The 20,332-nt window shown below is 34.7% G+C and overlaps 3 protein-coding genes and 1 long non-coding RNA gene across 6 annotated transcripts; 3 read left to right on the forward strand and 1 right to left on the reverse strand.

The window, feature by feature from the left end:
- The first annotated feature begins 373 nt into the window (after window positions 1–373).
- On the forward strand, window positions 374–12,900 carry mmp17b (matrix metallopeptidase 17b). 3 transcript variants are annotated; one of them, XM_051128275.1, is made up of 12 exons: window positions 374–441; window positions 3,630–3,970; window positions 6,895–7,027; window positions 7,473–7,626; window positions 7,777–7,885; window positions 7,974–8,151; window positions 8,617–8,793; window positions 8,886–9,012; window positions 9,676–9,746; window positions 9,872–10,021; window positions 11,453–11,713; window positions 11,792–12,900. In XM_051128275.1, exons 2-12 carry the CDS (start codon window positions 3,803–3,805, stop codon window positions 12,127–12,129), a joined length of 1,866 nt encoding a protein of 621 aa, XP_050984232.1. In that variant the 5' UTR covers window positions 374–441; window positions 3,630–3,802; the 3' UTR covers window positions 12,130–12,900. The 3 variants fall into 3 exon arrangements, with proteins under 3 accessions (XP_050984232.1, XP_050984233.1, XP_050984234.1); XM_051128276.1 differs by having other exon boundaries at window positions 424–441; window positions 3,615–3,970; XM_051128277.1 differs by lacking the exons at window positions 374–441; window positions 3,630–3,970 and having other exon boundaries at window positions 6,918–7,027; window positions 7,439–7,626.
- LOC127176553 (uncharacterized) lies at window positions 8,034–13,169 on the reverse strand. Its single transcript, XR_007829119.1, has 4 exons — window positions 13,081–13,169; window positions 11,839–11,961; window positions 9,851–9,981; window positions 8,034–8,157 (listed from the first exon to the last, which is right to left on the reverse strand). It is a non-coding gene; the product is annotated as an uncharacterized LOC127176553 (long non-coding RNA).
- On the forward strand, window positions 13,081–14,311 carry LOC127176546 (saxitoxin and tetrodotoxin-binding protein 1-like). Its single transcript, XM_051128298.1, has 6 exons — window positions 13,081–13,252; window positions 13,348–13,490; window positions 13,585–13,649; window positions 13,728–13,838; window positions 13,958–14,062; window positions 14,157–14,311. Exons 1-6 carry the CDS (start codon window positions 13,136–13,138, stop codon window positions 14,222–14,224), a joined length of 609 nt encoding a protein of 202 aa, XP_050984255.1. The 5' UTR covers window positions 13,081–13,135; the 3' UTR covers window positions 14,225–14,311.
- A 3,027-nt stretch (window positions 14,312–17,338) lies between these two features.
- Window positions 17,339–19,890, forward strand: LOC127176545 (saxitoxin and tetrodotoxin-binding protein 1-like). Its single transcript, XM_051128297.1, has 6 exons — window positions 17,339–17,512; window positions 17,608–17,750; window positions 17,849–17,913; window positions 17,989–18,099; window positions 18,213–18,317; window positions 19,725–19,890. The coding sequence occupies exons 1-6, from the start codon at window positions 17,396–17,398 to the stop codon at window positions 19,790–19,792; spliced, it is 609 nt and encodes a 202-aa protein (XP_050984254.1). The 5' UTR covers window positions 17,339–17,395; the 3' UTR covers window positions 19,793–19,890.
- The last annotated feature ends 442 nt before the right edge of the window (window positions 19,891–20,332 follow it).

Raw genomic sequence — 20,332 nt, forward strand, 5'->3', positions numbered from 1 at the left:
ATTAAAGGATCCATATATAAATATGTAAATGTTCTTATACTGTGTTCTGATGCACTTTAGTGTTCATCCATTATTTAATAGCAGGTGATGAAATCTATGAAACATTTGAAGTATAGGAAATTTGACAGAGTAGATGGACGTGTGCAACTAAGCATGTCTCTAAATCTCCTCGCTGGATATAAAGAGGCTTTTTCACACTGGTATCTTGCAAGCAGAGAGAGAGAGTGAGCAAATGCCCGATGCACTTAGCAGGGGTGGGTGAGTACGTTATTGAGGGGTATTAGGAGTCCATTGTGCGAGTGCAGAGGCAGAAGGAGAGGGAGGGTGTGGATGTGGGGGGGTGTTGAGGAGATGAGAGGAACACATCTGTTCAGGAACAGAGAAGGAGGGCAAGCGGGACAGAGCAGGCGAGCGCAAAAGAGGAAAGAAGTTGTGGGGAAGGTAAGTGTGTCCCATTTCTTTCTGTTTTAAATTGCATTGACTTCGTCTTTGCATAAAACTGTAACTTTTTGTAGGTTTTCTTTCTTGTTGTCTATCTTAAGCTTATGGGAGGAGATTAAAATTATTCTAGATCATTTGCTATGTCTTATAAATTGTCTTGATTTTTTTCCTATGTGGTGTAAATTATAGGTTTAAAGTGTAACACTTTTGGTTTTGTTCATGTTTTTGAAAAATGTTTAGCTGAATGCTTTGAAATTTAGCCTTAGACATCTTTGACATGTTAAGGTCATTACCTGCGTCAATTAAATTTAAAACGTAAGTCTGAAACCGTTCAACTAGAATTACAAAGACTGATGTTTATTTCTATTTTGACACTCAGTCTGTATTATAGTAACATGATGTGATAATTGTAAATGATAACAGTAAACAGTAAAGCTTTATACTATATAATTTATACCTATATGGGCCATTCTACACTGGTGCAAACTGCTGTCCCACAACCAAAAAAAAAACATTTAAAAAGCATTTAAGTATTCAAATCTTAGATGTTTACTAAGATCCTTTTATTATCTATTATCTATAAACCCACAATGATATTTCAAATATCAGTAAGCTTAATATATATATAATCGTTATTTACTGGGTACTTGCAATTGGGAGCTGGCTGCCCCGAACACTAACCCCTAAATTTCAACTTATGAAAATGATATTGAAGTAATTGTTGCATTATTCCATTGTTGTTTTTTAAAAATCTTTTTGATTTTTGTAAAAACGTTAAGTTAAAAATATATATATACTTATTTTTTCTTTTTAAATTATGAAACTTTATATTAAAAATGTGTCTCGCCTTTTCATGTCACTGCCGAAACAGTGTTTTAGTCCATTGGCTGAGACTGATTTTAACTACATCCCTATATTTATGATCAGGAGATATTTATGTGTCAATCTCTCTCATAGCAACATGGTGAGTAGATAGGCCCCATCATTTTGAGGTAAATGTGTTCAAAAGTATGAAAAATCTCTGTGTAACTTTTGTCACTACCAAACACCATTTTTCTATAAATAAACACTATTTTGAGAGTTATAACATTTAGTTTTTATATGTGTACACTGTAAAAATTTTAAGTTCAGTCAACTAAAATAAGTTTAGTCAACTTGAAATGTTAAGTTGTACTAAGTAACAACTTAGATATTTGTGTGTTGCTAAACTTAACAGATGGGTAAGTAACTCAGCTGCCTTAAAATTTGAAGTTGATTCAACTCAAATATCTAAGTTGTCACTTAGTATAATTTAACATTTCAAGTTGAATAAACTTTTTTGAGTTGACTGAACTTAAAATTTTAAGGCAGCCAGGTTACAAATTATTTTAAGTTGACTCAACAAATTGTTTTTTACAGTGTACAACTGTTCAGAACTGCACTAGCTAACCATGTGATCATTAGCATCTTTGAGCTAGGTTCAAAAGTATCTAAAATTGTCACTACCAAAACAGTCACGACCAAAACATTTGGTGAAGTTTCGATAGTGACATTTTTGAGTTTTTTTTGGTTGTTGTCCCATAAAATTGTCATAATTGTCATTATTGTTTCAGTAGTGACAAATAGGAAAAACATAATAGTTTATTTGAGGGAAATAAACAAAATTTTAGTACAGTTATGCAAATTTTTAGTATTTTAGTATGTTTTAGTAGTGTTTTAGTATGTGGGTTAAAATTCTGTAATGTGATGTGGTCACTACCAAAACATTACTGTCACTACAGAAACATGGGATGTCAAAAATAAAGTATATTGAATTATCAACTAAGATGACTGTCTGGTTCAACGTATAATCAAACTAATGAATCCTTAAGTTTGAAATCAGTATGATTTTACCTTTTTCCCTTTTACAAATTAAATTTGGTTTAAAAACACAACAAATCTCATACATCACAATTTAAATATTGTTAAAATTGTTTTTACCTCTGAAAACATTTTAATAAAATAGCAAAAATATATACCTACAAGGAAGACATAAACAAATCTTAATAGGTCAACATAACCCTTCTTATTAAATTATATATTACCGTTTCGGTAGTGACAAATTTGGGGACAAATATTGAAAAACTTTCTGAAAATGCAATATGATGATTAACTGCACAATTGAAATGTGATTATACAATTTGCATACAAAATTTGTGGAAAAAAATTGTAGAAAGGCCCATATAGTTTTACAACATTCTTAAATACAGGTTCGAGTACATGGCTTCAGATCACATGTAAACACAGCGCAAGACTTATCAAAATAAGTTGATGTTGAAAATACATATGAAACTAAATGAAATGATGACAGTAAAAAACACTTACTTACATTTTTACACTCAAAACGGTTAATTTAATATATTGCTATTATTACAACTACTACTAAAATAATTTATTATACTTTATACTTTATTATAATTCTTAATTTTATTGTTTTAAAATAATCGTTTTTAATTACATTTGTTGTGTGTTTGACATAAATTCCACACATCTGGAACTGTCAGATATTTGGGGAGGTTAAGGTTGACAGATTGAATTGCATATCATAAATGGCATGCCAATGCATTACGTTATTGCATTTATTGAGCGCCACATTTATGCAGGTTCTCCCCTACTGTTTTTTCTGTGATTGGGTCAGTGTCTCATCTCTTAGACGCTAATGAATCCATACATATTTACACATCTCTTCCCCTTTTTCCCGTCAGTCTCCCTCCCTTTTGTATACTGTCCTCTGTGTTTGTCCTCTAAGACTGGCAGTGTTTTCCTTTAATTCCATTATTCCATAACTCTTCTTTTCCATGCCTCATTCCCCCATCCCTCCTCTACTCTTTCAACCCGCCGGCTCCCACATTGTCTCATTTCTTTAATGAAATTGCACCTGCTAATTTGATTAAACCCTCACATCCGTTGTGCTTGTCCCCTTTTCCTTTAAAACGAAACACATAAAACCTCTGTAGCCTCTTCATCCTTTTCTCTTTGATACTAGCCATCTGCAATTCAATCATGCCGTTTTACAACCAAAGCAGTCGGCAGTGAAGTAAATTATTTTAGGACTGAAAGAAGTCCTCACCTTTGAGACTGCACTACAGATTGTTGTCATTGTTTAGAATACTATACAAGACAATCTTATATAATCATCATTAAATAACCCCCAGATTGTGCATTTACAGTGTTGGCATCAATCCTACAATTCTTCAACACAAGAGAGGCCACCGTCTCTGATTCAGCAAAGATGACGTCATTGAAATCACTTGACTAGGAGGACTGAGATTTGCATATCTCTATCAACAGTGCTGGTTTCATAGTTCTACTATTTCAAGCACATGATGTTTACACTCTCAGTATGATGGCGATGTTTTGGACAGCAGTCGTCTTCTACATGTGTGGACGTACAGTGGAGGTTTATGGAATGGCTGATAAAGATGCACTGCCAACCACTTTGGAAAGTAAGGTTACGTCTACTGCTTTGCCCACTGTCTTACCCACAGAAGATGAGAGCAGCAAACTTGTGGTGAGATGTTTTTGGAATTACATGATTCACCTGCAGTTGGAAAATATTTTTCAGTGTTGTAGTGTTTTACGGGAACTATAAGTCTCGCCCATAGGCTTACTTCCACAATAAAGAATAAGGATAGCTGGACGGGACTATTTTTCTAAACTACGTTTGACTTTCAATTTTATCACCCAACGTCTGCAATTTTCAAGTACCAATTGGGATGGGACTAACATTTCTGTGTTAATTACAGAGATGGGTGTATTTTCTAGAAGTGATATACAGAGTTGCCAGGTCTGTGCAACAAAACCAGTCCAATTGCTACTCAAAAGCATCCCAATTCTGGGGATTCTGGGGGAAAATGGCTGTCAAAATCGCACAACAAAATTGCATAGCAGACCATGGGGTCAAAAACTTGCTTCCAGGAGATTCCCCTCCAAGGATGGGGGATTTTGGTTCAACTCACAGACTAAAAACATTCCGCAAAAGCAGTATAAAAATAGCCCAATTCTATGGAAAAATTGTGGATTTGACAACATTGGGTTTGGTTGCGTGCATCATATATATGTGACCCTGGACCACAAAACCAGTCGGGGTATATTTGTAGCAATAGGCAAAAATACATTGTATGGGTCAAAATTATTGATTTTTCTTTTATGCCAAAAATCATTAGGAAATTAAGTAAAGATCATGTTCCATGAAAATATTTAGTAAAATTCCTACTGTAAACATATCAAAACTTGATTTTTGATTAGTAATATGCATTAGTAAGAGCTTCATTTGGACAGCTTAAAAGGTGATTTTCTCAATATTTTGATTTTTTTGCACCCTCAGATTCCATATATTCAAATAGTTGTACCTCGACCAAATATTGTCCTATCCTAACAAACCATACATCAATGGAAAGCTTGTTTATTCAGCTCAATTTTGAAAAACTGACCCTTATGACTGGTTTTGTGGTCCTGGGTCACATATGTATGTAAAATATATATATATATATATATATATATATATACACACTACCGTTCAAAAGTTGGGGGTCAGTACATTTTTATTGTTTCTTTTCTTTTCTTTTTTTTTTTTTAAGAAATTAATACTTTTATTCACCAAGGATGTATTAAGTTAATAATTAAAAGTTTATTAAAAGTTAATAATAAATAATTTACATTGTTATAAAATATTTATATTTTGAATAAACACTGTACTTTTTAAACTTGTTATTCATGAAAGAATCCTGAAAAAAAAAATCACAGGTTCCAAAAAATATTTGGCAGCACAACTGTTGATATTATCCAACATTGATCATTCTAATAATAAATCCGCATATTAGAATGATTTCTGAAGGATCATGTGACACTTAAGACTGGAGTAACAGCTGATAAAAATTCAGCTTTTCATTACAGGAATAAATTCTATTTTAAAGTGTGTTAAAATAAAAAAACATTATTTTATATTGTAAAAACATTTTGCAATATTACTGTTTTTTTTCTATATTCTTAATCAAATAAATGCAGCCTTGATGAGCATAAGAGACTTCTTTAAAGACTATTACAAGTCTTACTGACCCCAAACTTTTAAACGGTAGTGTATATATATATATATATAGCGTGCAGAGAGTATTTAAAATTATGTCACGGTTTGGTCAGTTACCTGGATGTGCGGCCATATTGGCGATACTCAGATGTAAGCAACAGCATGGATGCACAGTTAATGTACTACTGAATACATTGTTCTGCTAAGTTATGCTAAACCATGGGAAAAATGCGTGGAAGCTGCAAAATCAAATAGAGAAGGACTAAGTAAGCTTGAAAGGGCACAATTTTATGATATATATGAACGAGCAGTATTAGTTAAGATATTAGCCTAATATTTCACCCACCTGACTGGAAATGATAAGAACAAACACAAATGTTGTCAAGGGTCCTGGTTTAGTTTGGCCAACTACAAACCACAAGCCTTTTTGTTCCTCAGACAGTTTTCACACTCTTCTCTTTGATTTGTTATAACTTTTGGCAGTGTATAGTACTCCAAATGTAATATCCTCTGGTCAAACAATTAGTACAGCCCAAAACATGACAATAATTGACCATTTTCAGGAGCAATAATTAGCAAAATATGCGAGTTTCATTAGGTTCAGTGGCATTGTTTACATTTAGTGCCGCTAATATTCATATTGATATCATTTTAATTTACTATTAAAACATTATTTAAATACAGCTTTACTTAAAAACCGGCGAGAAATCATGAGTATTTTACCTGACGCTGATTTCCGCGATTTGGCTCTCCTTATTTTTTATTTTTTTATTTTTGTCTGTCAGATACATATAGTGAAATATGGCAGCATGTGTAAGTTTGGTGCGCAGATGGTAGTTCAGGAAGGCCAAAAAACACATTAGGTGAAGCGTCGGAATAAAACAATATCAGCAATCACAGACATTCACATTCAGACGGGAGTTTGGTGAACAACAGTATAGTTTACTCAAGAATTTTTTATGAAGGTTGTGTGAGAGAAAACATAGGCTTAGCAGATTCGCATGGAATTTAAATTGAAAGTATGTCTGCAAAACACAAATTTCTCTAACGACCCCCCCTGGAAAACTAGTCCTGTTTGAATAGGGCTTACATTTTAGGACTTAAAATGTAATTTATTATTCTGATGGTACAGCTGAATATGCTAATTTGGTGCTAAAAAAAATATTATTATTATCAGTGCTGGAAAGTTGAACAGTTGTGCTGTTTAATATTATTGTGGAAATGGTCATATATTTTTTTCCAGGAGTCTTTAATGAATAGAAAGTTGACAAAATCAAAAAAAAAAAAAAAAGAATTTATTTGTTTTTACTGTTACTTTTGATCAATCGATTGCATCCTTGATGAATTAAGTATTAATTGGTAGTGTAGTTAAATATAATTTTATGGTTTCATGTTGTTCTGTTTGGCAGGATTGGCTCACAAAGTATGGATACCTCCCACCCCCTGATCCCTCTACAGGGCAGTTACAGGCATGGACAGCGGTCACTCAAGCAGTGAAGAAAATGCAGAGGTTTGCTGGTTTGGATGACACTGGAGTGTTAGGTATGAAAAATCCTCACGAAAAAAAACATCTTTTTAAATCTCAGTCTTATTTCATAACTCTTCTACACTGTAAAACATAAAAAACAATTTGTTGAGTCACCTTAAAATAATTTATTACCCTGCTGCCTTAAAATTGTATGTTCAGTCAACTAAAATAAGTTTAGTCAACTTGAAATGTTAAGTTGTACTAAGTAACAACTTAGATATTTGTGTTTGCTAAACTTAACAACTGGTAAGTAACCCAGCTGCCTTAAAATTTTAAGTTGATTCAACTCAAATATCTAAGTTGTCACTTAGTATAATTTAACATTTCAAGTTGAATAAACTTTTTTTGAGTTGACTGAACTTAAAATTTTAAGGCAGCCAGGTTACAAATTATTTTAAGTTGACTCAACAATTTGTTTTTTACAGTGTGTGGTGCTTTACTCTCGCCTTCCTGTCACAGACGAACAAACTGTTCAACTGATGCAGACACCCCGGTGTTCACTCCCGGACGATGATGACCAAACCATTCAGACGTCAGCACTACACAGTGATATGCCAAATCAAAGGATGAAAAGAGAAGTTTCTACCTGGACAAGAAGAAATATCAACTGGAGGTTAGCCTGATTACTTTACCAGTTGTGTTTTTCTTCCTGCATTTTTCCATCCTGCTTTGACCTACATGATAGTTAGTACACAGTATCACAGCAAAGTAAAAACACCTCTGCAAATGCCTCTTATTTTCTTTATTCTTTGTTTTTTCTCAGGCTGCGTTCTTACCCGGCATCCTCTAAACTGTCCCGTGAAATGATTCGCTCCCTTGTGTACTATGCACTCAGAGTGTGGGCCGATCCAACATTACTTGAATTCCATGAGGTTGTGGTTACCTTTTAAAACCTAGTGTTTCTGAATACATATGTGTTCATGTAAATTCACAGGCTATATGTTGAACTAATTCAAATAGGTGCGAGGACCAGAAGGGGCAGATCTCCAGATAGATTTCTTGCACGGTCCCCATGGAGATGGATATCCCTTTGATGGAGCAGGTGGATCTGTTGGCCATGCCTTCTTTCCGTCAGATCCAGACAGGGCAGGTGGAGTTCACTTGGATGCAGAGGAGGAATGGGCCTTCAGACAACCAGGTAATTCTGCAGAACAATTAAAGGTAAGGAATAACGCACAAAGCCGAAGTAAAATGTGAAAAGATAGATCTCAAAATCATACAGTCATTGTTGGAAAGGGTTCAAATACACAAAAATGCTGAAAAACCAAAGAATTTGTGGGACCTGAAGGATTTTCCTGAAGAACAGCAGGCAGTTTAACTGTTCAGGATAAACATGGGACTCATGAACAACTATCACTAAAAAATAAAAACACAGCTGTGGATCATTCAGGTAACAACACAGTATTAAGAATCAAGTTTATGTAAACTTTTGAATGGGGTCATTTTTATAAACTTAACTATTATTTTCTCTTGTGGACTATATGTAAACATCTTTTATGTAAAATATCCTATTCAGGTCAGTACTAAATAAAAAATAGCATGCATTTTGTATGATCCCTCTTATTTTAGTAAAATATTTTAACATGTGAACATTTATACACAGCAACGGAGGGCACAGATCTATTCACAGTACTGGTGCATGAGCTTGGTCATGCCCTTGGACTGTCCCATTCATCAGCACGCCAATCTGTAATGCGTCCATACTACCAGGGGCCCCTAGGAGACCCACTACACTTTAGCCTGGGACATCACGACCTTCAACACATCACAGCCCTTTATGGTAACTGTCATTAAACGCCATGTTTGGAATCTGTTTGGTTATTACTTGAAGTATCTATTGTGCATGTGTTCTGCATCTGTTTATGAATTCAGGTAAGAGGGGTAACCATGCTCCAACCGACAGACCTCTTCTTGTGACGGAGGCTCAATTGCATCACAGACATGGAGGAATACACAGACTCACACATATGTACAGACACGCTCACAACCATTTGGGCAGGTAAAAAAGGATCAATTAAACCTTTTGAACTGAACATCAAATCAAAATTGAACTTGTGTACTAATGCATGTTCTTTGCTGTGACAAATGCTGGAATACACATACAAATCTGGACAGATTTTAAAACATGGGAATAATGGGAGAAAAACGGGACATCATATACTAAATGACAGAGGATCACACACTACCAGACTTTCACACAGAAACATGAACCTCATTCAGTTCAATATGTGAAAATTCAATATGCGTTCTAATATGGGATAAAAAACGTTTGATATTTGAAATCTGGAGACTAGCTACAAGTATTATAAGTATTGACTTTAGACTGCAAATATGAGGAAATATGTATAAATAGTAACAAAGTAACATAGTAAATAGTACACACAGTATAGTAAACATAGTAAAGTCTGAAAACTGTTTCATGCTGGCTTTAAAGGCAAAAGATTTTTAAAGGGATAGTTCACCCAAAAATGAAAATCAGTCATTTGAAGAATGGTGGCTACCAAACAGTTCCCGATAGCCATAATATTTAATTTTTTTAAATATTGACAAAAGTCAATGGCTACCAGCAACTGTTTGGTTTGTTCTTAAATGCTGTTAGTCATGTTTCTTAAATGCATTTTAATAAAAAGAGAAATAATTTGAAATGTCTCTCTGTCTCAAGTTCTGTGGATCGCTGTAACACCAGTTTTGATGCAGTTGCCAAGATTCGAGGAGAGATCTTCTTCTTCAAAGGTAGATACTTGAAGGGGAGCTTTTTCATATTAGTCCTCTTGGTATTGGTCTACAACACTCTAATTATTTTTTTATATTCCTCCTAGTTTTTAGGTCTCTCTTACCTTTCCTCATGCATTTTTCAGGGCAGAACATGTGGAGAGTGAGCAGAGGCGGCCTGGTGTCAGTCAGGGCTGTTCCTGTACAGAGACTTTGGTCGGCTCTTCCTTCTTCACTGCCTCCACTGCAAGCAGTTCTGGAAAGACACACGGATCATGCCATCATCTTTATCAGTGGTCAGTCTCCCAGCACAATCACATCACAAACCCACATTTTTGTGCTGTTTTCATGCTCCAATTCCAATTGTGCTGAATTCCAATTTATGTGATTTATGCAATTTATGCAGAGAATAAAAATGTGGCAAAGACTAAGTGCAAATTAGGTAAAGAGTAGAAAACTGCAAAGTGTAAATGTGACCCTGGACCACAAAACCAGTCATAAGTAGCATGGGTATATATGTATTAAATGTATTGGCAACAGCCAACAATACATTGTATGGGCCAAAATGATCAATTTTTCTTTTATGCCAAAAATCATTAGGATATTAAGTAAGGATCATGTTCCACAAAGATATTTTGTTAATTTCCTACCGTAAAGATATCAAAACTTGTGGGACGCCTAAGTTTACTTCACTATATTACAAATAAATCCTAATCTAATCATGACTAACTATACATTGTAGGAAAGGTCTAAGACTCCTAAATAGAAATTTTACCATATTTTTGTGTTACAAATTATGTAGGAAAAGTGATAGATTAATATATGTCAAGAGTGCAACTTAAAAAAATCATAACATGAGTTCTGACCTTTGTCACAAAAGACTCATAAGAAACTATATATCAGTTCAAAACTTAAAATCTCAAAATTCATCTCAAAATCATATTACAAAATGTTTTCATTCATGAATTATAAAAATTTAAGTCTGGATAGTGCATTTTTATGTCTGTGTTCAAAAATGGGAGTGACAGTTAAAGGGTTAAATAGATACATTTTTGCAATTTTGTTATGTGTTTTTCGTAAAATTTTTCTATTTAGGTATAATTTTAATTTTATGGTAACACTTTACAATAAGGTTCATTAGTTGTTCATTAGTTAACAGTGTTACCAATTTTGTTTTAGTTTTTATTTACTTCATTTTAGTGATTTTAGTGCTTTAATTTGTTTCAGTTAGATTCCTAGGCAATATTTTACTTATTTTTAATTTAATTTGTAACTTTTTTTACATCTAATATTTATATTGTATTTTATTTTATTTTTATTTAAATCTTTTTAATGTTTTAGTAATTTTATTTAATGGTTACAGTTGAGCTTGGTAACAATATGAGTTGCCAGCACATACTGTTCAGTTGATGTGCCAGTCTGTTCGATCAGCACAAGTTTCCGATCTGAGATATGTGATGGGAAAGAGATAAGAACGGGATCAGTAAAAGGCAGATTCAAAAACTCAAGTCAATCCACTATTCTTACTCTCCACACCACTATTCCTATTTCCAGATCGGTTTCTTTTGTTATACTGTCTAGTGGGCATAGCTAGTGTAAATAGACAACAAGAAAAAACACATTTCACATTATTTCTACACCCTTGCTAGATTTATGTGTGTTAATTTTCATCAGTTACACCAGTGACTTGACTTCACTGTACTAAGTAAACTACTAAACATGTGCAGGTTCCCAGATTTGGCTGTTTAAGGATCTGTCACTCCAAGAGGGTTTCCCTCAGCCTCTGTCTACTCTGGTTCCTGAGGACTCAGAAGGAGGGTGGCAAGGACTGCACTGGGATCCAAAGCAGGGTGTGGTGTGGGGGTCTGTGAGAGAGGATGGAGAGAAAGGAGAGGAAAGCAAAGTCTGGAGAGAGCTCATTGAAGAAGGAGTGAATGGAATCATCATTGAGAATGACAACGAGAGAGAAAGAACTGGAGACTTTAAGGGTGTGTATAATACTGCATTGCATGTATGTGATTGTGTTTTAGAGCACTACTGATATTTTAATTCTCTATATCGATCAGGTTCAACCTACGTTTTCAAAGGCAATTCCTATTGGAAATTTACTCACCCAGGCTCCGCCCCTGAAGAAGGATACCCTCGGCTTCTGGCCACTGATTGGTTGGACTGCCCTCAGCCTTCCTCTTACAGCCCCGACGACATCTCTTTGATCTCCCACTATGGTCAGCAGGAGCTTCGTGAGCAGAAAGGACAAAGAATAATCGACCAGATCAGGCACAAAGACAAAACCGAAAGAGATAAATGGGACTGTCCATGTCTAAACAGTGCAGTGACTCTAAGTGAAGCCATTTTACTACTCCCTACTTTATTTCTGATTACTTGGACTTGTCCAACACTTTAATTTTTTCCACATCAAAGTTTACACAGTCATACTCCAAACAATTTTTTCCTCGACTTACAATCTCTTACCAAAGGAAGTGATTAAAACAGTTGGTAAAGTGATTTCTAACAACCATTAAACTGAGATTAAATTCTGTTGTTTTACATACAACTTCCATGGTGATGTTACATGCAGTTTTACTAATAACTGACTTTATTTCTCTGTCAATTCCTGTTTTAGCTAGGTTGGCTATCCTTCATATCAAACCTCATGTAGACCTGACATTAATGATTTACAGCGCACAGAGTCTGTCAGCTCACTAAAGAAGGCAAATAATATTGTGCTAGTGTTTAAAAGTATGATATATACATACAGTATTTTGATTATGAAGATGCAAATGTCATAAATGACTTAAAATGATCCACTGGGTTCAAAAATGCCATTTATACATAGGTTCCCATTATTAAAATAATTTGAGAATTTAGATTAATCATAAAGTGCACTGAAAAATGACTGTGCTTACACACCTGGGAAATACCAATGTACTTTTTACAAATAACGTACTACTAGCCGGATGGAAGGATGGTCAAATAACGAGTGTCATTTACAGGACAAACTCTATTACAATAAAACAAAAATGCATTGTAAATTTGATTTAATATATTTTATGGATACTACTATTATTATTATTAATTTATTTTATAAACGTTATTTTTCTTTGTCAATTTTCTTTATTCTTTTTTAAACATGTACCAAGACTGTACCAATAAAAAGAAAAATAAGAACGTTATTTCATTCCACAAGTACTTGCATGTTGTGTCAGCTCAAGGATTTTCCTGATCCCTAAAGTCCACAGTTTTACCTGTTTAATTCATTTCAGTTTACTGACACTGGCATCACAAAAAAATCAAACTGTTGCATCACTTCAGAACATCCAGAAGCCAATGTGATAAGCTGTGCTATATAAAGTACTTGTTCTCCAGGTTATGCAGCACAATCATCTGAAATCCTCTTCTGAAGTTCTACAATGTCTACTTCTGTGGTCTTGACTGCTCTTCTGGGCCTGTTTAGTTTGAGTCAGGCATCTCTGCCGGACTGTAAGGAGCTCATAACACCGCTAACCCTGGAGGATGACAATAAAAGTGTAAGTGCATTATTAATATATTTTACAGCAAGTGTTCTTTTATAGTAAATTAACACCATGTGAGATTATAAAAGGAGCTTTTCTCTTCCAAATAGATCATGGGTAAATGGATCTTCCTTGAAGGAGTCGCTGATCACCTGTTATATACGAACATCCTGAAAACTGTGAACAGCTCATGGATGGAGTTTGGCCAAAGCACTCTTGCAAACACTGTAACCTTCAGTCAAGGGAACATGCTGTAAGACTGTCCTGTTTATAACATTTGCTAAACTGAATTAATTTCATCAGAATGATGACAAGCATTCTCAATCAGATATCTCTCTCCTTCTTAGAAAAGAAAAGTGTGAATTTTCCACCATCAACGCAACTGTTAAGGATAGTACTTTTTATGCCAGTGGTAAGCTAACAAAGGCTTATTTAAAACTCATGGGGTGTGAGCACTAATGAATGTAACGCTGGTGTTTTTGATCCACAGTAAATGACACAGTAGTAGAGGGCAAGTTTTTGCCATCCTGTCCTGACTGTCTCACCATGAACATCATCAGCCAATTCAAAAATGAGACCATTCATTCTCTGTACTTATTCAGTAAGTCACAAAATCCATAGGCACAAATGAAGGCACATCACATCATGTTAAAATGATATATTCCATGACCAATTGTGATGTAGACAAAGCATTCACTTAATTCTTCATTGTTCCTGCAGAGAGAGAGAGCAAACGAACAGAGTCTGACACGGACACGTACTGGAAGCAAGCAGAGTGCCTCGGATTCAAAAGAGAAACCCAGTACTCCTATGATGGAGTAACAGGTTAGTTTGAGTAGTTTTCATAAAAAGCCACAGCTATTAAAACAATGCACATTAAGAAAACTGAAGTTTTGATCATCTTGTCTTGTCATTGCAGAACTGTGTCATGTGGTCAAAGAAGGCTCATCCGATCAGAAGCCAAGTTTGGACAAATCAAATGCATGAAATCTTTTTTACCATCAAATCTGTAAGAACCACCATGACAAAAACAATGTTTGAAATTGAAATTAAATAAAGAATCTTTGTTATTCATCACTGTCTGTGTGTGTGTTTCAATAAATAGTGATAACAAAAAAAAATAAATAAATAAATAAATTCATATTCATACCTGTTACACATTTTAAATATTATCAGAAAACACATTTTTTATAAATGTGACTGTGTGAGTAAGATCGGTATCTTTTGGGATTGTCCTCATTTTTAAAGGCTCAAGGTCATTCTGACATTCTTCACCCACTCAATTCATTCCAGTGAACTAGAATTCACAGAACCTGTTGCATCACCTCAGGGAAAAAAATATATATATTTACACTGTAAAAAAAAAAATGGTTCTTTAAAGGTTCTTTACATGTAGTAATGGATCCATTTAGAACCGCAGCATCCTGAAGAACCCTTTTATGCTGAAATGTTTCTTTGTGTAAGAGTTTAGGGTTCTTCATTCCCGCCTTTTTGTTTTTCACATCTGTAACTGTTAAAGTACTTAATTATTTTCTGGAGCTCAGCAATCCAACTACAAAGACTGTCAACACACTATTAACAGGTAAATTATTTGTCACCACCACAAAACTGACTTTTTGAAACTAAGATTTATACATGACCTGAAAGATAAATAATCTTTCCATTGATGTATGGTTTGTAAGAGTAGGACAATATTTGAGCCTAGGTGGCCCATGACCCTGTCACCAGTTCACCACTGGTCCTTCCTTGGACCACTTTTGATAGATACTGAAAACTGACTGGCCCTTGTCAAACTTGCTCAAATCCTTAAGCTTGCCCAATTCCCTGCTTCTGACACATCAACTTTAATGATGAAATGTTCACTTGCTGCCTAATATATCCCAACAACCAAAAAGGCTGTGATTAAGAGATATTCAGTGTTATTTACTTCACCTGTCAGTGGTCATAATGTTATGCCTGATCAGTACATATATCACAAAGACAAAACTGAAAGAGATCAACCTCATTTTATCAGCTATTTTACTCCTTTATTATATCCACTTTATTTCTGATTACTGGGACTTGTTATCCATCACCTCATTTTTTTTCCAACATCCAAGTTTACACAGTCAGAGCCAAAAGAACATTTTCCTTGACTTTAACTAACTTAAAGTCTAACCTTTAAATCTATGGCCAAAGGAAGTGACTAAAATAGTTGGTAAGCTTTCAAACAACCATTAAACTGACATTAAATTTTGTTAATTTACATACAACAGTCAGTGTTGGGGAAGGTTACTTTTAAAAGTAATGCATTACAGTATTGCATACTCCCAAAAAAAAGTAACCAAATACATTACTTGTCGGTGCTGATACCTTGTGGGAAGCCATCCGACATACAGGCGTCCCAAGTTCGAATCCCGGCTCGAGGACCTTTCCCCATCCCGCCCCCTTCTCTCTCTCCCACTTCGTTTCCTGTCAGCTATGATCTGTCCTATCATAATAAAGCCAAAAACAGGCCAACTATGTACATTACTTAGTTATTTTGCATTGCGTTATTTTTGTGTTACACTCTCACATTTCTTGTTCAATCTGGGCAAGACTTGCTTGTGCGTTTTTAATACAAAATTTCTGTTTTTAGCAAATGTAAAAGTCCCTTCACACCAAAAAGTGCCAAAAAGTGAAAGGAACAAGCCTCAGGGTGAAGGAAGAGTACAATTCAACACTCTTCGGCAATAAAAAAAACAAAACAATGAAGCACGTGTTAGTTTATTTAAAGTCCTTTATGCTTATTGGTATGATTGAACTGGATCAAAGGTCAACAGCAAAGACATTTGTTAATAAAATGGGATTAAATACATTTGTGTTATTTAACATTTAATTATTGCAGGTTTGCGTCATATTCCGAGTTTGCATTTCACTGTTTAAATTCATTTTGATGAACACTGACTTTGAGATGAATTAATGCATGCTCACATTTAGTCTAGAAACACAGTAAGTTTACACAGCGCACGCAATGCCTCTGTACTTACGATTAATCTCAACATGGGGACAGGAGACTTGTCAGTCAATAAAACAGTAATTGACTTTGCTTATTTGAAAAAGTAACTCAGATATTTTCTTGTAAATTAAAAAGTAATGCATTACTAGTTACTTGAAAAGTAATCTGATTACGTAACGTGCGTTACTTGTAATGCGTTACCCCCAATACTGACAAAAACTTTATAGTGTTGTTACATGCAGTTTTACCTAATAATTGATTGTAATTCCCCGGTAATTCCTGTTTTAGTTGCTAAAACTCCTGTTAGGTTGGCAATCCTTCGCATCAAACCTCATGCAGTATAAAACAAACATAAACAAATGTCCTGATGTTAATGATTTACAGTCCACAGAGTCTGTCAACTCACTAAAGATAGCAAATAATATTGTGTTTAAAAAGTAGACATACAGTATTTTGATTATGAAGATGCAGAGAGCAAATGTCATAAAATGAGTTAAAATGATCCACTGGGTATCAAAATGCCATTTATTCATAGGTTCCCTTATTAAAATAGTTTGAGAAGGTTCATCATAAAGTGCACTGAAAAATGACAAGATGTGCTTACACACGTGGGAAATACCAATGTACCAACATAATTTTACCAACATAATGGAAATACCAATGTTTTCAAATAACGTACTACTAGCCGGATGGAAGGATGGTCAAATAACGACAGATCAGTAAAGTGTCATTTACAGAACAAACTCTATTATAATAAAACAACAATAAAAATGCAATGTAAATTTGATTTAATATATTTTATGGATACTATTATTATTTTATTAATATATTTTGTCAATATTATTTTTCTTTGTCAGCTTTCTTTATTCTTTTTTAAACATGTACCAAGACTGTACCAATAAAAGAAAAATAAGAACGTTATTTCATTCCACAAGTACATGCATGTTGTGTCAACTCAGGAATTTCCTGATCCCTAAAGTCCACAATTTTACCTATTTAATTCATTTTAATTTACTGACACTGGCATCCAAAAAAAAAAAAAAAAAAAAAAAAAAAAAAAATCAAACTGTTGCATCACTTCAGAACATCCAGATGCCAGTGTGATAAGCTGTGCTATATAAAGTACTTGTTCTCCAGGTTATGCAGCACAATCTTCTGAAATCCTCTTCTGAAGTTCTACAATGTCTACTTCTGTGGTCTTGACTGCTCTTCTGGGCCTGTTTAGTTTGAGTCAGGCATCTCTGCCGGACTGTAAGGAGCTCATAACACCGCTAACCCTGGAGGATGACAATAAAAGTGTAAGTGCATTATTAATATATTTTACAGCAAGTGTTCTTTTATAGTAAATTAACACCATGTGAGATTATAAAAGGAGCTTTTCTCTTCCAAATAGATCATGGGTAAATGGATCTTCCTTGAAGGCGTAGCCGATGACCACTTATTTACAGATGTCTTGAAAATTACGAACAGTTCATGGGTGGAGTTTGGCCCAAGCACTCTTGCAAACACTTTAACCCTCAATCAAGGAAACATGCTGTAAGACGGTCCTGTTTATAACATGTTTTGCTAAACTAAAGTTATTAATTTCATCATTATGCTGACCCACATTCTTAATTTGAAATCTCTCTCCTTAGAAAAGGAAAGTGTGAATTTTCCACCATCAACACAACTCTTAAGGACAGCACTTTAAATGCCAAAGGTAAGCAAAAAAAAAAGCTTATTTATTTCAGTTAAAACTCATGAGTTCTGAGTACTAATCAATGTTATGCTGCAGAGAATGATATAATATCAGAGGCCAAGTTCTTGCCATCCTGTCCTGACTGTGTCACCATGAGCTTCATCAGCCAATTCAAAAATAAGACCATACAGACTCTGTACTTTTTCAGTAAGTCACAAAATCCATAAGCGCACATGTAGACACGTTACATCATGTTAAAATGATATATTCCATTACCAACTGTGGTGTAGCATAAATGTGATTCTTCTTTGTTCCTGCAGAAAGAGACAGCAGCCGAACAGAGTCTGACATGGACACGTACTGGAAGCAAGCTGAGTGTCTTGGATTCAAAAGAGAAACCCAATACTCCTATGATGGAGTAACAGGTCAGTTTGGGTTTCAAGTGCTTGTAGTTTTCATTAAAAGCCACAGCTATTAGTTCTGATGTAGAGAAAACAGCTCCTGGTCATGTGAGATTCAATATCAATTATAAATATGCATAAAACAGAAGTTACAGGTGAATCTCACAAAAGATGTCAAGAACATTTAAACCAAATAAAAAGAAATCAGAAATAATCACTGATTACCGCTTAGGTATTTAAGCACATAAGGAAAAAGACAATCATTTAGCAAGGCTGTAACCACCTAAATCAATTATTTAAAAAAAACATTTTTGTCAAATCCAGGTGATTTACCATAGAAATATGATTTTATAACATTTATGACTGTTATAGCACCAGCTGTGGTCCGATCTCCCTGAAACTTTACATGTTTGTTACGAATTGGTCACATACCCGTCACATGTGCTCAGTGGGTTTTGTGAAGTTTTGAGTTTTCATGTAGGCTTTTAGGTATATTTGGACAGGCCCGTTTTTTAAAGGACCCCCGTTATAGCTTCCCAAAGAGTGATTTTCAACAAGTTTTTGATAATTATTGACCTACAGAGTCTAGAGAATTGCACTGCTGTGTTTTTTTTTCCAGACTGAGCAAATACCTAGGACTAGTTTGCAAAAGTAGGTTTTTCACATCTTCTCAATCATTTAAAAAAAACAGTTTGATTGACAGCAGTGGTTCCAGAGGCAAAGTTGTTTGGAACGAGGAGGTCTATCATACGATACAATTATCACGTTTGTGTGGAAAACCACGCAATGTACAATCGTTTACACCCTCAAAAAATGCGATACCGCTCTCCAGTCACTGATTTCCTTCAAATTTCTCACAGATTTTTGGGGCTGTAAGTGAAACAGGCCCACCCGAGTTTCGTTCTGATCTGCCTCCGTTAACCTTGCCTAACTGGTGCTCAAACATCATCGGCCAATGACAGTCATGTTTTTTTTAGAAACGCAAATGTTTCCATAAACACTTGTGGCACTTTGGACCAAGACTGTGCACGGCGATTTTCATGTTGATAGGACCAATGTTTGCCTAGTTATAGCCATTTTTATGTTTTATCCTTCTTATAGTGCTACCAAGTGGCCAATCTCCACAATTTTTTTTTTCCTGTGACCTCAGCTTGAACTCTTACATAAGTGTTCTGAGTTTGGTGAAAATATCTCATTCCGTTCAGCAGTTATAGGCATTTTACTAAAAGTGTCCCTGCCCCCTTCAAGCATTTTGGCATCCCTTTGTGACGGTGAATTAAAAGGTTTTTCTTTTGTTCGTTTTTTTGGTAATTATTGATATTCATTCTCCAAAGAAAAAAAATGGGTTAAAAAACCTAGGACAAATTAAGTGATACTAAATTAAGTGCAAAAACAATGCACATTAAGGAATTTTTTTTTTTTTTATTGCAGAACTCTGTCATGTGGTCAAGGACAGCTCATCTGACCAGAAGCCAAGTTTGGACAAATCAGAGCAATAATACATGCATGCATGACATCTTTTTGCAATCAAATTTGTAAGAACCAACATGACAAGAAAAACAATGTTTGAAATCGAATAAAGAATCTTTGTTATTCATTGTGTGTGTGTGCATGCTTTAAATCGCTTTAAATATTGTCAGAAAATAATTGTCTATGAATGTGACTGTGTGGATATGTTTTTTGGGATTGTCCTGGTTTCTAAATACTCAAGGTCATTCTAACAAGGGGGTTTCCCAGTTGTCCCAGTTTTGCCCACTCAGTTCATTTGAATAAACTAAAATTCACAGAACCTGTTGCATCACTTCAGGGGAAAAAAACACTATGTACCTGGTCTATTTAAGGTACTGGCAGCATAATAATCTGAAATCTGTGTAATCTGTGAATAATCTAATAATCTGAATACTGTGAAATAACACTACAGGAGTTTATACAGTTCAAGTCAAATGTTTACACACACCTTGCAGAATATGCAAAAAGTCCATTATTTTACCAAAATAGGAGGGATCATACAAAATGCATGTTATTTGTTATTTATTACT

Source organism: Labeo rohita, chromosome 14, assembly GCF_022985175.1.
Source record: "Labeo rohita strain BAU-BD-2019 chromosome 14, IGBB_LRoh.1.0, whole genome shotgun sequence".
NCBI lineage: Eukaryota > Metazoa > Chordata > Actinopteri > Cypriniformes > Cyprinidae > Labeo > Labeo rohita.

Bases quoted from the DNA above. Each gene is read 5' to 3' on its own strand.
- mmp17b (XM_051128275.1), top strand. From the start codon at position 3,803: ATGATGGCGATGTTTTGGACAGCAGTCGTCTTCTACATGTGTGGACGT. The intron at 8,794-8,885 runs GTAACTGTCATT...TTATGAATTCAG, and splicing joins ACACATCACAGCCCTTTATG to GTAAGAGGGGTAACCATGCT. The intron at 10,022-11,452 runs GTCAGTCTCCCA...AAACATGTGCAG, and splicing joins TGCCATCATCTTTATCAGTG to GTTCCCAGATTTGGCTGTTT.
- LOC127176546 (XM_051128298.1), top strand. From the start codon at position 13,136: ATGTCTACTTCTGTGGTCTTGACTGCTCTTCTGGGCCTGTTTAGTTTG. The intron at 13,491-13,584 runs GTAAGACTGTCC...TCTCCTTCTTAG, and splicing joins TTCAGTCAAGGGAACATGCT to AAAAGAAAAGTGTGAATTTT. The intron at 14,063-14,156 runs GTTAGTTTGAGT...TTGTCATTGCAG, and splicing joins CTCCTATGATGGAGTAACAG to AACTGTGTCATGTGGTCAAA.
- LOC127176545 (XM_051128297.1), top strand. From the start codon at position 17,396: ATGTCTACTTCTGTGGTCTTGACTGCTCTTCTGGGCCTGTTTAGTTTG. The intron at 17,914-17,988 runs GTAAGCAAAAAA...GTTATGCTGCAG, and splicing joins CAGCACTTTAAATGCCAAAG to AGAATGATATAATATCAGAG. The intron at 18,100-18,212 runs GTAAGTCACAAA...TTGTTCCTGCAG, and splicing joins ACAGACTCTGTACTTTTTCA to AAAGAGACAGCAGCCGAACA.